General features: G+C 36.1%; 2 protein-coding genes across 6 annotated transcripts in view; one reads left to right on the top strand and one right to left on the bottom strand.

Moving 5' to 3' along the window:
• The window catches only part of LOC117340672 (cysteine sulfinic acid decarboxylase-like), a 7,396-nt gene extending 3,285 nt beyond the window's left edge, over positions 1-4,111 (top strand). Inside the window, exon 4 of the mRNA XM_033902437.1 lies at positions 4,091-4,111. Within this exon, the coding sequence (XP_033758328.1) occupies positions 4,091-4,111 (21 nt within the window). The remainder of the gene's footprint in view (positions 1-4,090) is intronic.
• An 805-nt stretch (positions 4,112-4,916) lies between these two features.
• LOC117341004 (carbohydrate sulfotransferase 8-like) lies at positions 4,917-17,998 on the bottom strand. 5 transcript variants are annotated; one of them, XR_004535531.1, is made up of 3 exons: positions 17,637-17,947; positions 5,558-5,682; positions 4,917-5,224 (listed from the first exon to the last, which is right to left on the bottom strand). XR_004535531.1 is itself a non-coding variant. In XM_033902798.1 (3 exons), exons 1-3 carry the CDS (start codon positions 17,151-17,153, stop codon positions 15,120-15,122), a joined length of 1,221 nt encoding a protein of 406 aa, XP_033758689.1. In that variant the 5' UTR covers position 17,154; the 3' UTR covers positions 14,982-15,119. The 5 variants fall into 5 exon arrangements, 3 of the variants coding, with proteins under 3 accessions (XP_033758689.1, XP_033758690.1, XP_033758691.1); XM_033902798.1 differs by lacking the exons at positions 4,917-5,224; positions 5,558-5,682; positions 17,637-17,947 and adding exons at positions 14,982-16,175; positions 16,694-16,734; positions 17,030-17,154; XR_004535532.1 differs by lacking the exon at positions 4,917-5,224 and having other exon boundaries at positions 5,468-5,682; positions 17,637-17,998.
• Positions 17,999-18,279: the final 281 nt, after the last annotated feature.

An 18,279-nucleotide genomic window follows, 5' to 3' on the forward strand; every position in this document is an offset into this window, starting at 1 on the left:
TGTAGAAATGAAACAGTCACCGGTGCATATTAAATCTTTAAACCGCTGAAACAATAGCGTAATTACTGCCGAGGTGTTCAGAGTACGACTGTAACGGTCAGCGCTGTCTATTAAATCGGATAACATGCCATCTTAGTAACAGTAACATTTTATACGCACATGCACAGTCCAACTTCCGGTGCTAATACATGTGGAAATGGCGTGGTTATCAATAACGTAAGTAGGCCTATCAAACAGTATTTTATATGTCCAATAAAAGGTAATGGTTCTGTTACGTTTTACATAAAGTCTGTGTTAAACTTAAGCGGTTATTTAATTTGACATGAATAAATTGTTCCTTTTCAAACATGACTTGCACATCAGATCGTTATTGAAGTGACCAAGTGAAAGAAACTTTACCGCGACTCTATATCCCCAAAACTACACCAAACTACAAGTGACGGAATGAAACAGTACATATACATTTACATGTATTGATATGTCTTCACACTAAACTGATGAGCGACAGAGAGGAGGTATAATAATGATATAATGTTGACAAATATTAACCAAACTTTTCACTAAAAATGATAACTTGCTTAATTCGAACACTCGGATAACTCGAGGTTTATTCGTGGTCCCGTCGACTTCGAGTTTACAAAGTTCCACTGTATTTCATCAAATTCGAATGGTTATTGTTAGCCCACGTGGCCCGAAGGGCAAGTGAGCTAGCTTAAAAATTATGCCGTGGTGCGGCGTCCGTCATCCGGCCATTCAACCGGCCATTCAACCGGCCCACCATCATCACATCATCGCCCTGCGTCCGTGGTCCGTCCGTCCCTCTGTCCGTAAACAATTCTTGTTATCGCTATTTATCAGAAAGCCATGAAGGGATCTTTCTGAAATTTCATAAGTCGGTTCCTCTCTGTCCCTAGTTATGTATATTGCATTTTGAGAACAATCAGAAAACAACATGGCCGACAGGCAGCCATCTTGGATTTTGACAATTGAAGATTGTTATCGCTGTTTCTCAGAAAGCACTGAAGGGATCTTTCTCAAATCTCATATGTAGGTTCCTCTTGGTGCCTAGTTATGCATATATCATTTTGAAACCAATTGGAACACAACATGGCCGACAGGCAGCCATCTTGGATTTTGACAATTGAAGTTTGTTATCACTATTTCTGAGAAAGTACTGAAGGGATCTTTCTCAAATTTCATATGTAAGTTTCCCTTGGTGCTTAGTTATGCATATTGCATTTTGAGACCAATCTGAAAATAACATGGCCGACAGGCAGCCATCTTGGATTTTGACAATTTTCTCAAAGTACTGAATGGATCTTTCTCAAATTTCATAAGTAGGTTCCCCTTGGTCCCTTGTATTGCATTTTTGGACCAGTCTGTCCTAAAAACAACCTGGCAAACAAACAGCCATTATCGTTAAATCTCGAATTTCTTATATAGCTAGGATTCCCTTGTTTGAAAAGTACTGGATGGATGTCTCAATTTGCACAGATTAGTAAAATGAAGGGAAAAGTAGAGAAAAGATCAATCTGACATGGAACCTATGAAGATCATTCAATGGTGGGCGCCAAGATCCCTCTGGGATCTCTTGTTATAAAATTTGATATGTTGGTGTATTAGGCGACTGCAAATTTCAACTTGATGGATTTGGTTGCATTGTGACCAACACAGAGTCTTCTTATTGGTCGAAATTTATATATTAAGTGGTTTTGATGAAAACCACTCTGAATCAGAGTTATCGCCCCTTACTACGCTTCATTCTTTCTGTGACATCCTTCAGGTGTCACCCCACTAGTAAAGAATGGAGTGTAGTAAGGGGCGATAACTCAGTTATCGTTCCTTGCGGAGCGAAATGAAAGTATGGGCTAATTCACCCATTTTGCCGGCTATTGTAGCGATTTGAGGGTGGAAAAAATGGCACATACAATCTCTATGGTTTTTTGAACCATTGTAAAACTCGACTCGATCTAGTTTTTTGAACCATTGTAAAACTCGACTCGATCTAGGTCTGGATGTGTGTGGTATCTCTGTGGAAATTGTTATTTATGAGATATTTTGGGTCAAACATGCCAAAATCGTCATTTTGACCGGTAGCTTCTGTTTAACCGGTCCTTAAAAATCAGCGTTTCAATCCAAAAATCTGAAACTCCAAACATAACAAGAAGAGATAGTTTTGAAGAAAAGCGTATCTTTAGTTTTTCTATATCTTTCATAGAACGGCCACAATAGGGTTTTGAAAAAGGGTCGTATTTTATCGAGAGGTGGCGGATGTTACGTCACCAGTCACCTAAATATCCAATCAGTAGGCCCGGATGCATTCACCTTCCTATTAAATCTTCTGCCCAAACGGGAAAAACCCACAATCTATTTTTGATTTGGTTCTGTGGTCCCTAGAAGCCCTGATTTTGACATCATAATGATATACATGACATTTGTTTTTATCTTTGATCGTATATGTAATTATTTATCGATTAGAATACCGCGAGTACATCTGTTACTAAGATGAACTTAGGGTTGATTGTTTGGTTGTTTTATCACCACGTGTATATATTGCAATCAGGATCGTTTTGAGGCTGGGTCTCCTTATAGTAGTGGGTGACTACCTCACTGAACAACAACACACGAGAGACTCTAACGTATGCTTGCATATATGCCAATTGATGTCTCATAATCAATTAATGTGTCATATTCCAGAAAACTGAAGAATTATGAAAATTATTACAGTGGTAACCCTCAAACCTTCAATTTCTTCGCGCCAGTATTAATATTCAAAAGTATTTGAGAGTTTTAAATGTCGCGCGAATAAATTAAGTGCAAGTGAGAAAATTAAGTGAAAGTGAGGAAATTAAGAGCAAGTGAAGGTATTTATGCTAAAGGAAAGAAAATAAAGGTTTTTGGGGTTACCAGTGTTAAGATAACCAATAATCTATTTAGTGCCCAAGTTTAAAAAAAAATGACACAAATGTTCTTCAATGTCATGGGGTTTGCAACTGATCTTTTATTTTCCGATCGGTCAGCCAAGAGGGCCGCCACAGACTTATTTGCCTCTGACTGGTGAAAATTTAGATATTGTTTGATTTCGATTACCATTGGTATATGGTATATATTGGTATTAGGGGACTGCGAATTCCATTGCATGGGTATCATTGCCATATCAAGGATTCTGATTTGTCGAAGTTTAGACAATGGATTTGGATGCAAAATGGTACATTTTTGTAAATAGGGGAATTCGAATTCAACCACATGGGATTCATTGCCATAGCAACCACATTGAGGAATTCAATCGGTCAAATTTTAGATGCAAATTCAACCTCACGGATTTTCTTGCCATATAACCACGCTGATGCTTCTTATTGGTCGAAATATTGACATTGAACGATTTTGATGTAAACCAGGACTCGTGCATGGAACCTCTGAACTCAAGACGGACATTTCTGTATCACCATCAGCATTTATTTTTTTCTGTCTTTCGTGCTCATCCACAGTTATCTTCCCTAACTACACTTCATTCATTCTGTGACACTCCTTTAGGTGTCACCCCACTAGTACTATCTGAAATTGCTTTCTTTCTGTGGGCAGATATATCTTCATTCGAGAGTAAGAGTTTGGATGCTAGCTTTTGTCAGTAGCAATTAAAAAAGTGATCCTATCACTGAGGTTGACTCCAACACCCAGGTTTTTAAGGAGTGTACATAGCTATATCTACAAGCTAAGAATATCCTTCGTACTAAACTAAATATTTGGATCCGGACGTCAAGTTATGATTTCAAACCTTAAGGAGGGGTATAGATTTTCACCCCGGAGTGAAAATGATGATTGTGAGGTTTGCATATTACATATATCTTTCTTGATCAGACAATCTTTCTAGATTTCTTGACGAATTAAGACTAACCCACTCCTTAATATAGACAGGACACTGTTAAACGTAACGATATCAACCTTATGAAAATATTGCTTTCCATTTCAAAAATGCGTGTTTTCAAAACAGCGTATAGGATATCACATGCTTTCCCCCAACTTCAAATAAAAGGTCATTTCCATTCGGCTTTACTTTACATTAATTTTGGTTACATTATTTGTGTTGAAGATGATAAATACGAACATTTAGCAAATCAACTAAACTATGCGACAGTATACATGAGCAAAGTCGTATAGTCAAAGTATCGTTTCTCATGAAAAAAATTCTGGAGGCCTATCGTTATAACCGAACAGCTTGCAGTCTGGTAAAAGATATTCTCGAAACTCTTCCAGAAGCTTTCTGTCCAAGGTCTTATACAAATTGAGAAATGCCCCGTGTTTATACTCGAATACCCGTGACGGATCACTGGCCTCCACTGCCACTCGGTGCAATATCTCCCAGGTAACATTTCGAGAGCTAGGCATTGGAACATCCGGGTTAATAATGCCCCTAAGTTGGAGAGTTTTCCACGCTCTACCATACATCTCCGGCAATGTCATGCAGTGTGACAATGCCTTTCCAGTCATGAACACTTTGAATGTATTCCGTATCTCTTCACCCATGAAATCCTTGATTTCCATGGTGATTGTTCTGTTACGAAATATACCAGTTTGTTTAAAAATCGCTGTGATATCTTCTTGGAAATTCTCCATTCTGCCTATGAAGTCGTATTTGACCGCACATGGCGAACAGTGTATGTATATGGGTGTAAAATGATGATCAATGCTTTGAATTTTATTCTTCCGTTTCATTTCCAAAATGTATTGGATGAATTCCGTAAATGTCACATCATGGCCACAAGTTAAGGCTTCAACACTTGCGTTTTTTCTGGTCATTCTTACGATTTGTCGTCCAAGTGTTTCCATGTAATAGCTATTTATTACAAACAGTTTGTCTAAATAGCCAGACACAGCACGCTCATAAGGTTCTCGAACAAACAGCAGATGTTGCTGACTGTAAAATACGTCTTGTTTTGTTGATGTGGAGACGTTCCAATGATGGTAAAGTTTCCTGGTGAACTTTGTAGGGATCTATAGAATACAAATCCGAAATATTATGCGTTAACAAATGGAAAACCCGTCGCCAAAATGTGCAGCCTATCTTCTGTACCATACAGAAAACAAAGTCGTGTTTAGAATCGTAGAGAAGATATTGTCCTTTTAAGGATACAAGTGTTCCGCTTTGCTTGAATTTGGGCATAGAGTCGCAGGTTTTCCTGAGATGGTTTCGCCTGTCCTCAAAACTATCCCATCGTATCTGTTTCTAAGAAGAAGACAAAATAAATAACGCTATATAAGGCAGTTACAATACGTTGTATCATACTTTGATTAATTTAATTTTCAAAAAGTCATAATGATTTGATTTATTTTGATTAACCAATTACAACAGAGCAATTATTATATCACATTTACAATTTAACAAAATTTAACAATTTAATATGAATCGATTTTAACAAACGATATTTCATTAACACTTATTTTGCCTTTGCTGTAGTCATAGTGACGACGTTTATCTTTGTAGAATTGACATAAATTAACATATACAGTTTTTTATCCGTACCGTATGTTTCTGCATCATTAATTAGCTTAAACATACCCAAGAATTTGCGCGTATTCATGACGTTGGTATTTACACCAAAATACCAAAAAGCCAGAACGGCGGTCAGTGGAAGAATTAAGCCACGCTTCAATAGTACGCGGAATATGATTGATTTTGTCATTCTGAAAGAGAGATAAAAATAGCCAGAGTCATGTGACGACAAGGATGTCAAGAGGACAGTGATTTGACGACAAGTGTCAGGGAGACACTTACAATAAGTCATTTGACGACAAGTGTCAATAGACACTAACAATAAGTCATTTGGCGACAAGTGTCAAGGAGACACCAACAATCAGTGATTTGACGACAAATGTCAAGGAGACGGTAGAAAGGAAAGAAGAAAAACAGCCACCCTGAAATGGATGAAATATCTATAAATCAGGCAATGAAACTGTATAATCTGCTGACTATCTAAATCAGCTATGTATGTACAGATATACTGATATACTGACATGTAAAAGTATGTACACATACCGTGACATGTATACGTATGTACAAATATCGTGAGATGTATAAGTATGTACAAATACCGTGACATGTATGAGTATGTACACATATCGTAACATGTAAAAGTATGTACACATATCGTTACATGTATGAGTATGTACACATATCATGACATGTATAAGTATGCACACATATCGTGACATGTATAAGTATGTACAGATATACTGACATGTATAAGTATGTACACATATCGTGACATGTATAAGTGTGTACACATACCGGGACATGTATAAGTATGTACACATATCGTGACATGTATAAGTATGTACAGATATACTGACATGTATAAGTATGTACACATATCGTGACATGTATAAGTGTGTACACATACCGGGACATGTATAAGTATGTACACATATCGTGTCATGTATAAGTATGTACAAATATCGTGACATGTATAAGTATGTACACATATCGTGACATGTATAAGTATGTACACATATCGTGACATGTATAAGTATGTACACATATCATGACATGTATAAGTATGTACACATATGACATGTATAAGTATATACACATATCGTGATATGTATAAGTATTACACATACTGACATGTATAAGTATGTACACATATCGTGACATGTATAAGTATGTACAAATATCGTGACATGTATAAGTATGTACACATATCGTGACATGTATAAGTATGTACACATATCGTGACATGTATAAGTATGTACAAATATCGTGAGATGTATAAGTATGTACACATATCGTGACATGTATAAGTATGTACACATATCGTGACACGTATAAGTATGTACACATATCGTGACATGTATAAGTATGTACACATATCGTGACATGTATAAGTATGTACACATATCGTGACATGTATAAGTATTACACATATCGTGACATGTATAAGTATGTACACATATCATGACATGTATAAGTATGCACACATATCATGACATGTTTACGTATGCACACATATCGTGACATGTATAAGTATGTACACATATCGTGACATGTATAAGTATGTACACATACCATGACATGTATAAGTATGCACACATATCATGACATGTATAAGTATGTACACATATCGTGACATGTATAAGTATGTACACATATCATGACATGTATAAGTATGTACACATATCGTGACATGTATAAGTGTGTACAAATATCGTGACATGTATAAGTATTACACATATCGTGACATGTATAAGTATGTACAAATATCGAGACATGTATAAGTGTGTGTACATATCGTGACATGTATACGTATGTACACATATCGTGACATGTATAAGTGTGTGTACATATCGTGACATGTATAAGTATGCACACATATCGTGACATGTATAAGTATGTACACATATCGTGACATGTATAAGTATATACACATATCGTGACATGTATAAGTGTGTGTACATATCGTGACATGTATAAGTATGCACACATATCGTGACATGTATAAGTATGTACACATATCATGACATGTATAAGTATGCACACATATCGTGACATGTATAAGTATGTACACATATCATGACATGTATAAGTATGTACACATATCGTGACATGTATAAGTACGTACACATATCGTGACATGTATAAGTATGTACAAATATCGTGACATGTATAAGTATGTACACATGTCGTGTAGACATGTTGTGTACAACTTTTCCTATCGTAAGTGTGTTAAAGATAAATCAAAAATCAAAATTCAAAACAATATAATGAAGACATTCGGAATATGGAAGTAAATGACTTATGATTCAGAACGAGAGCACGAATCATTGAAGTTTAGTGACAAAGTAATGAACCTATGACATTTTAAAACTCACTAGAGACATGTTTGGCGTATGGAATAAATGAAATAAATTCACATGAAAATCTTTTTGAACGGTGGGATAAAAATCTAATAAAGAATTAGCAATAAAAAATTCGTAACATATTTACAAAGAACCGAAGGGGGGAAAAGTCTTTCTATAGTTCTTAAAATAGAATTGCTTCGTCTTGGTCTATTAATTCGCAATAAAATATTTTACTATTCACCTCCAATATGTCGGCTATTTTAGGCATTCCATGATGGTATAGATAATGGATGTCTGTTTAACTGTATGTGCTTGTTACCAAAAACTTGGTATGATACAAATTTTAGATTCCATTTGGTATCATTTATTATGTGACATTGTTCCACGTTTTCAATGTAATATAATAGAATATTGACATTTATTTGTTAATATTAAGTCATATTTAAACTGAACAGGCTGTTAAGAAATTGGTTTGTTTATACACCTGTATTTACGATTTTTTTCTCCCCTCCCCCTTTTTAAGGTAGACCGACCCTTCTGTGATGTCACAGACATGAGTCCGGCGTCCGGCGATCCGGGCCCTAGATTATATTCACGAATAGTTACATCTGGTTTAATTTTCAAGTCAGCTGGGAGATAAATGTTTAGGCCTACAGCACGATGCGGTCAAGAGGTAAAGGGGTCAGTTTTGTAAAACTAAAAGACTAGGTAAGGCTTATGCTTTCAATGAAGTGAGAACATATATTAAAGATGGTCCATTGAAAACAAGGACAGCGCCGATGTATCACATAATGTGCCAATGTGTGACGACCATATAACGTTAGTTACAGTCTCGGCGGAGACAATTTATATCAAGTCAGGAAGAGGTTAGCACATCTCCAATTTATGGCAATGTAGAACAAGAGGACACTTCATGACGCACGGGCCGACGCATAGTGGAGTTGGGGACTTTGGCCGATGCTCTAAAAGTACATGCACTTTGCGGCAACCAACAATTACTTCAGTATGTACTCCATCTGTCAGATTGTATATTGTTTGGGGAACGTAAGTTCGGCCTTGCGCACTTTACATGTGATATATTGTTATTCAGAATGCGAGGTAGTCAACCATATTCCAACCGCGGCTAGACATGGGACGTAAACACAAAACTTGCAACATGCATTGATGGTATAAAAGATCTATATAAACTCTCACGAAATTTACGTTGACATTCGACAATTTTTCAAAAAACTAAAACCCGTGAAATTGATGTAGATGTTAAGTGCCTTTTTACTCATATTCTGGATATATTATAAATATTGTATTTAATTAACTGTAAGCCTATAAAACACGTTTCTTGTGATCGGTCTAGGCTGGAGATTTCACTCCATGGGGAGCTCTCTACCAGGTTCGAGCAGTTTTATAAATAGATCATAACAAAAACGGATGACGGATTTTTTTTTTTTTTTTTTAGACATAGAGATAATCGTCTGTCCCTCTCATATCAGATCATTTGGCGATGACGAAATGCGAAATTGCTCCCTATTTAGTGCCCCGACCCACCCCTTTCCCCTTAGTGTCCTAGGCTCGGTTATAACCGGAACAAGGACGTTAAGCCCCATCAATCAATCAATCAATCAGGATGACGGATTGACAAGCACAAATTCGGACCCTTTAAAGAGGCATGTCCGTAAATGAATTGTAACGAGTTGCATAAATGCAAAAAATACATAAACAAAAACCATCAAAAGGCCAACTCTGTTAATTTCTACATCACTACCATGTCAGCAAATTGCGGCGCCCGGGTGTAATGCTCAAGAGCGCCTTCGTTGCTACAGGTGTAAAATACGGAAATGTTTAATTTTCCTATTTAACTATTACCAATCAATCCAATAAGACTTGACAATATCAAAATATATAATTCCGATAAACTGTGAGATTTACAGTCATTTCGATCGCGGATTTTGCTGTATATGTTGCATAATTCGTGGATTGCGGCATAATTTGGTCATACCCGCCTACAATGTGGGCGAATTAGCAAAAAATGAGAGGTGCTTTTCCTGTCAGTTATCCTTGCAAGTTATAGCCAATTTATCATTTTGTTCCGTGGTCGGGTTATTTTCCTTGAAGGACATCATTATCACATCAAAAAAGAGAAAAAATATCCCAACCGTTCTTCCGATCCCGTCTTCGGCGTTCATTTTCTATCGAAATTATCGTTGCCCGGGTGTAAAATTCATCGATGCCCAGGTGTAAGCACCGGCGCCCGGTCAGTACGATTGAACCCGGTGAGTAAAGCCTGGGGTCGCGGTTCGATGACGGTGGAGGCACACTACTTGCTTTTCTGTTACATCGGTTGACCACTCCAAGTGCAAGCTATATGAAAATGAGAGGCTTCGTTGGGGATAAAACCTGGGTTAATGTGTGTTCGGGGCGAACACGTTTGAAAAGTGAGGAATAGTGAGGCAGGTTTTAATTGTAAATAGGGTACATAGTGATTTCAGGTGGGGGAATTTCCATTAAGTCAGTCGGTAGAGCGACGGAGCAGTAAGCAGAGGGTCGCGGGTTTAACCCCTTGTGGCGGCACTAAATTCGCTTTCCTGTTATATATATGAAAATATTGTTGTATCGTCTGCCCTTTTACGTTGTTAGTAGCAAAGAAATATGGCAGTAGAATACTGATGCCATTATTAAGTGCACGATCATTTGGAATCCAACAATGCAAAGTAAATACAATGAAATTCACATCAGGACAAACAATAAACAAGTCTGTCACTCAACTTGCAGTGTTCGAAAGTAAAGGTGGTCCGATGGCCAGAGGCTATAGAAAACCTGGTAGGTCTATGTAAAATTTCTCAGTGTTGGCCCCAATGGCTATGAAAAGTTTGAGTCCTGACATACATTACAATTCATGTAAACAACATTCCAATATTTTCTGACAAATGATGATATGAAATCCGAGCTTAAAATAGAGGTTTTTTTTAACCCATAATAGCGTGTTATTACTGGATGATGCAAGCGTTTGCGTGACAGTAATGCTACTTTTCAACAATATGTTTACAAAATGGGACTGTGGAAAAATGACTTGGGCTATGGGATTTCAATTTTCTGTAGACATACTGTCTAAGGAATTTTCATATATACTTTCATGTATAGATGTTTAGATGCAATACATAGTTATGTTACAATGTGTTGTAGCATTTTTTTTTTTGTGTCATTCTTTTAAATTAACACCCCCCCCCCCCCCACCCCCACCCCCACCCCCATAATAGCGTGTTATTACTGGATGATGCAAGCGTTTGCGTGACAGTAATGCTACTTTTCAACAATATGTTTACAAAATGGGTCTGTGGAAAAATGACTTGGGCTATGGGATTTCAATTTTCTGTAGACATACTGTCTAAGGAATTTTCATATATACTTTCATGTATAGATGTTTAGATGCAATACATAGTTATGTTACAATGTGTTGTAGCATTTTTTTTTTGTCATTCTTTTAAATTAACCCCCCCCCCCCCCCCCCCCCCCCCTAAAAAAAAGTCTAAAATCTGAAAATGTGGTAGTATATATGTAACAGGAGCGTACGTTAAACTGCACCCGACTCGCCCTTGTGGACCAACAACCCAGGTTCGATGGGTAACTTGTATCTGTCGTATAGAGAGAAAACAAACGCCTTGAACTACAATTAACACTTTATTAACGATGACATAAACATTTACAACATGAAATTACATATAAACGGACAGCAGCATAGGCCTAGCTATATAATAAACATCCTAACCTAAAACCACCGCCATACCTGTACGACCCAACTAAACCCAACATCCCGACTAATACTTTCGTGTAAATTTGGCAGAGGACTCTATTTGTGTAAACTGTGGTAACATTTGTGAAAATGCGCATCATTTCTTTTTTTGAATGTCCAATATATGCTACTGCTCGTGCTGAAATGTTCCAATATTTTAATGATTTAAATATACATGTAAATTTAAATTTGTTATTATATGGTAATGAAAACTTGGCTTTGGAAGTGAATAGTTATGTATTTGGATATGTGCAGTCTTTCATAAAGTCCAGCAGAAGATTTTGAATATATATACTTGTATCTCTTTATTATGTAAATGTACATTGTATGTTAAATTATCAATTTTTCCTCCTAAATGTTACATGATTTACTATATATTATACATATGTCATTACTTGTAAATATTAACATGTTGAGTGGAGAAGGCTTCATAAGTTGTAATAACTTGTGCCTAATCCTATTGTTCTTGTTTAGACAATAAAATATGTTTAAAGTCAAGAGTAGTACTACCCACCCAAGACCCTAGCGAGTACTAGCGAGAAAGACGTGACAGCACACAGGAAATTAATCCATCAGACTGCCCAGTATACTTTGATTGATTGATTGATGGGGCTTAACGTCCTTGTTCCGGTTATAACCGAGCCTAGGACACTAAGGGGAAAGGGGTGGGTCGGGGCACTAAATAGGGAGCAATTTCGCATTTCGTCATCGCCAAATGATCTAATATGAGAGGGACAGACGATTATCTCTATGTCTAAAAAAAAAAAAAAAAAAAAAAAAATTTTGACTTGTCACTGAATTGCCTTAATGCCCTACGTTATCCTAATCTAGACCTATATGAACCTATACTCTGTGGCGGCTAGCAATTAGCCTACTCTTGTTCGAATACCAGCAGAGGATCTTTAGCCCAGTATACGATACACCACCCTGAATTTATCCCACTGTTTAACAATACAAAACTATAAGGACCAATCACGACAGAGGATACACAGGCACGACAGACACTGACGAAAAAGCAAGCGACTACGAACAATGCACGACAACAACATCGACCAGAGACAGCACACGTGAACAGAGGACTAGCAAAGGTCAAGGTGGCACAGGTACACATAGTACAGACACGACATATAGGCATGGCATATAGTTAGCGTTAAGCTTAACCTATCAGTACATACACGATAACATCCCTTGCTACATATACATGTTACGGTGAGTGATTACTGTCATAGCTGCGCTCTTCTAAGGCTTTGCCTTAATTCAAATTACATTATCACATAGGTTGGAACGCTCGATACTCGAGCAACCTTGTTTAGCGCTGCAAATGAAGCTCATATTGTGCATATTCTGGCATTCTGTATCACCGATACGCTTCGTTTGACATGGCGTATTAGAAGAAAGCGTCTGAAGGACCGTTAGTGTAATGTTGTAATTTTCATCCGGAAAAGAGGAAAATATCCGGAAAATGTTAATTGCGTTTGGGAAATCAAACAAATACAATTCTTTTAGAAAAAAAGAAAGCACCAGTAACATAGATTACAATATAATTTATGAAAGAAAATGGTAAAGATTTAACAAAAAAATTCATCAATCTCGGATTCCAAAATAACTGCTCTAATTTGGTAATTTGAGCTATACTTGAAGCAAAAGTTTTGGGGTACCAGCAAAGTAAATGGGCCATAGTGTCAAAAGTAATATTGTGAGGTGTTATTTTTATTTTTTTCTCTTAAAGCATACATATGAAATTTTTAATTAAGCAAAAAAAAGGGGGTAATTTTTCTGTTCATTTTTTCAGGAAAAAAATAAACGTGTATTTTTTTAAATCAATTTTTCACTAAAAATAACAGGTTTTTCGTATAAAAATAGCCATATTTTGTTAACCACCCAAAGAATCTTCTCTTTTTTTGATAATTATGAATGATATTGCTCATACTGATGATATAAATAGGATATAAACTCCTTTTTATGCTTGAGGTGAATATTATCGGGGAAAGATAAAATCTACCAAAATCCTTAAAAATATGGTTCAGCTATTAATTAATACGTATCTTTATGTGGCCCTGGTAGTAAAACGAACGTGGTGACATATGTTTTTTATGTGCTTTTTGTGATAAGAGCATAATTAACATTGAAATAAAAATAAAATTAAGGAGATCTATCAGAGGAAACCCGAAAGGTCGGTCTACCTTAAATAAGATTTTCTTCTAGCCTTCCAGCAGAAAAAACCGATGGAACAATCTTTTGAATTATGAAGAAGCATCTAAATCAACATTTAAATACAATAAAAAAGAAAGTACTTACTTAGAAACAAGGGAAATCCCCGAAATATATAAGCAATATATATATATAATAATATTTAATTATACATAGAATGTGACTTGGTAGAAAGTAAACAAATTCAAAAGTATATACAAAAATAATTTCTTAACAACATCCTGTTTAAAATCCTGCTTAGATTTAACATGAGTTAAATTAACAAACAAATGTCAATAATCTTTTGTATTACATTTAAAAGGTGAAACAACAATATAAAACAGGATACCAAAATCAGTTCGAAAATAAAGAAAGCTATTACAAAAAGTTACATCACAGCTATGCAGACACAAGATGATGAAGTATGAAAGTAATGTGTAATATGAGATAAAGTGGGGGACGTCATGATTAAGTAAAGATATATAATAAATGATACAAGTGAAACTGGGTGAAATAACTTTAAAAAAGACTGAGTGAAAATCAATTCATTAAAACATCTTGCATTATGAACTGATACTGGAGCTGTCTATCGTCAGCAGTTCATTGTATGATGCATGCAGAAATACAAAATACCATCAAATTTGACGGAAGTATAAACAAGGTACGTCAATAGGCCAAGTCTATGACAAGAGAATTGTAACAACAGGTCTTACAACAAAAGAACAATCTGAAATTGCTTTTTTTTCTGTGGGCAGATATATCTTCATTCGAGAGTAAGAGTTTGGATGCTAGGTTTTGTCAGTAGCAATTAACAAAGTGATCCTATCACTGAGGTTAACTCCAACGCCCAGGTTTTTAAGGATTGTGCATAGCTATATCCTTCGTACTAAACTAAATATTTGGATCCGGACGTCAAGTTGTGATTTTACAGATTTTCACCCCGGAGTGAAAATGATGATTGTGATGTTTGCATATTATATATATATTTCTTGATCAGACAATCTTTCTAGATTTCTTGACGAATAAAGACTAACCCACGCCTTAATATAGACAGGAAACTGTTAAACGTTACGATATCAACTTATGAAAATATTGCTTTCCATTTCAAAAATGCGTGTTTTTAAAACAGCGTATAGGATCTCACATGATTCCCCCAACTTCAAATAATAGGTCATTTCCATTCGGCTTTACTTTACATTAATTTTGGTTACAATATTTGTGTTGAAGATGATAAATACGAACATTTAGCAATCAACTATACTATGCGACAGTATACATGAGCCAAGCCGTATAGTCAAAGTATCGTTTCTCATGAAAATAATTCTGGAGGCCTATCGTTATAACCGAACAGCTTGCAGTCTGGTAAAAGATATTCTCGAAACTCTTCCAGAAGCTTTCTGTCCAAGGTCTTATACAAATTGACAAATGCCCCGTGTTTATACTCAGATACCCGTGACGGATCATTGGCCTCCACCGCCTCTCGGTGCAACATCTCCAAGGTAACATTTTGAGAGCTAGGCATTGGAACATCCGGGTTAATAATGCCCCTAAGTTGGAGAGTTTTCCACGCTCTACCATACATCTCCGGCAACGTCATGCAGTGTGACAATGCCTTTCTAGTCACCAACACTTCTTTGAATGTAATACGCATCTCATCACCCATGAAATCCTTGATTTCCATGGAGATTGTTCTGTTACGAAATATACCAGTTTGTTTAAAAATCGCTGTGGTATCTTCTTGGAAATTCTCCATTCTGCCTATGAAGTCGTATTTGACCGCACATGGCGAACAGTGTATGTATATGGGTGTAAAATGATGATCAATGCTTTCAATTTTATTCTTCCGTTTCATTTCCAAAATGTATTGGATGAATTCCGTAAATGTCACATCATGGCCACAAGTTAAGGCTTCAACACTTGCGTTTTTTCTGGTCATTCTTACGATTTGTCGTCCAAGTGTTTCCATGTAATAACTATTGATTGCAAACAGTTTGTCTAAATAGCCAGACACAGCACGCTCATAAGGTTCTCGAACAAACAGAGCAGTTGTTGCTGACTGTAAAATACGTCTTGTTTTGTTGATGTGGAGACGTTCCAATGATGGTAAAGTTTCCTGATGAACTTTGTAGTTATCTATAGAATACAAATCCGAAATATTATGCGTTAACAAATGGAAAACCCGTCGCCAAAATGTGCAGCCTATCTTCTGTACCATACAGAAAATAAAGTCGTGTTTAGAATCGTAGAGAAGATATTGTCCTTTTAAGGATACAAGTGTTCCGCTTTGCTTGAATTTGGGCATAGAGTCGCAGGTTTTCCTGAGATGGTTTCGCCTGTCCTCAAAACTATCCCATCGTATCTGTTTCTAAGAAGAAGACAAAAGAAATAACGCTATATAAGGCAGTTACAATACGTTGTATCATACTTTGATTAATTTAATTTTCAAAAAGTCATAATGATTTGATTTATTTTGATTAACCAATTACAACAGAGCAATTATTGAGTCAGCAGGATAATATAGAAAAGGAAATTATCAATTGGTTTATTAGACATTTTTCTGGAATAACCAGACCGGGAGATAAAAGTAGCAGCGCCAATGGCATTGTATTATCTATATGCGAACTACAAAATCTGATAACAATGTATGCATATTCTAGATTGTACACTGTGCAACGGTCCTCTATGAGCTCTGTGTAACCTTTCAGACAAGCTGTAGAAGCTAATAGAATTTCAGATCTGGTTACCTTGTTTTTTTTTTTGTTTTTTTTTTGTAAAGCTGTTGGTATATATGTATATGGATAATGGTTTTCAAAACACGACAATTTCCAAAATTCATGTATGTTGCAACTATGATGATGATGATGATGATGAATTCAAACAAACCTTTTCACTTGAATACGAGTGTGTGATGTGATTCCCTGTCGCTGAAGAAAAAATAGTAATGCCTTACAATTGTTTTTAAATCATCGCCTTGGACAGTATAGTGAATTTCGTATTTCGTGAATTTATGGATTATTAATTGATATCAAATTTACAATTTAACAAAATTTAACAATTTAATATGAATCGATTTTATCAAAAGATATTTCATTCACACTTATTTTGCCTTTGCTGTAGTCATATTGACGACGTTTATCTTTGTAGAATTGACATAAATTAACATATACAGTTTTTTATCCGTACCGTATGTTTCTGCATCATTAATTAGCTTAAACATACCCAAGAATTTGCGCGTATTCATGACGTTGGTATTTACACCAAAATACCAAAAAGCCAGAACGGCGGTCAGTGGAAGAATTAAGCCACGCTTCAATAGTACGCGGAATATGATTGATTTTTTCATTCTGAAAGAGAGATAAAAATAGCCAGAGTCATGTGACGACAAGGATGTCAAGAGGACAGTGATTTGACGACAAGTGTCAGGGAGACACTTACAATAAGTCATTTGACGACAAGTGCCAATAGACACTAACAATAAGTCATTTGACGACAAGTGTCAAGGAGACACCAACAATCAGTGATTTGACGACAAATGTCAAGGAGACGGTAGAAAGGAAAGAAGAAAAACAGCCACCCTGAAATGGATGAAATATCTATAAATCAGGCAATGAAACTATATAATCTGCTGACTATCTAAATCAGCTGATTGTTATAAAATAGACAAATGTCATCTTACATAATACATAAAGACAAATATGTATATAAAGTTTACTGTGAATATTATTAAGGATCTACAAACAAAAGTGTCTTTATAAGCACCCCGGTGGCATTGAAGCCCGAAAAATAAATGTTTGCTTGTCAATTTAGCAGACAAAGAAATGCTTACCTTTAGTCGCAAACCCTTCATGGAATCTAGCAAAAAGTTATTCCACAATCTCCTTATCACAGTTTTTTCCTCCTAGTACAGATTCTTAATATGGAAAACTCGCCCCCAAATTTGATTTGTAATAGTCTCAATATGACTGGAAATAAATTTCAATCGTCATAAACTTTTCAGTACTCCATATAGTGTGATTGATAAGCACCACGCACATATTAATCTGGATTATTTCTTGAAATGAAACCTTTTAGTAAAGTATCTCGTTTTAATGTATTGGTTCGGAAGCTAACTTGCCAGCTAGTTATGTGTCATTCCTACTGATTGGGTATTCAGACAAAGCTGAAGCTGTTTGTACACGATTGGCTAACTTACATACATGCGTATAAAAATAAAATCATGATAGTAAACAATATTTTTAAATATGGGCGTGTCGTCTGTTAGGCTTATGTAACGTTTGGGTCCCTTAATGGATATATGGTAGCGATCAACTAAGTATGCAATATATGCTACAACCTTGTAACACTAATACAGGACGCTAATGGTGTAGTCCGACAAGATTGACCTGTTGAGTTGACCTGCTTGAATATTCAAAGAAGGTGATACTACAGTAGGCATGTAAACCTGTTAATAAATGTCTCAGTTCATCGAG

The sequence above is a fragment of the Pecten maximus genome, chromosome 13 (assembly GCF_902652985.1).
Source record: "Pecten maximus chromosome 13, xPecMax1.1, whole genome shotgun sequence".
NCBI lineage: Eukaryota > Metazoa > Mollusca > Bivalvia > Pectinida > Pectinidae > Pecten > Pecten maximus.

Excerpts from the sequence above, each read along its gene's own strand:
- LOC117341004 (XM_033902798.1), bottom strand. The coding sequence starts at position 17,153 with ATGAAAAAATCAATCATATTCCGCGTACTATTGAAGCGTGGCTTAATT. Across the intron at positions 16,735-17,029 it reads GAATACGCGCAAATTCTTGG|CGACAGGGAATCACATCACA; the intron begins GTATGTTTAAGC and ends TTTTTTCTTCAG. Across the intron at positions 16,176-16,693 it reads ACTCGTATTCAAGTGAAAAG|AAACAGATACGATGGGATAG; the intron begins GTTTGTTTGAAT and ends TCTTCTTCTTAG.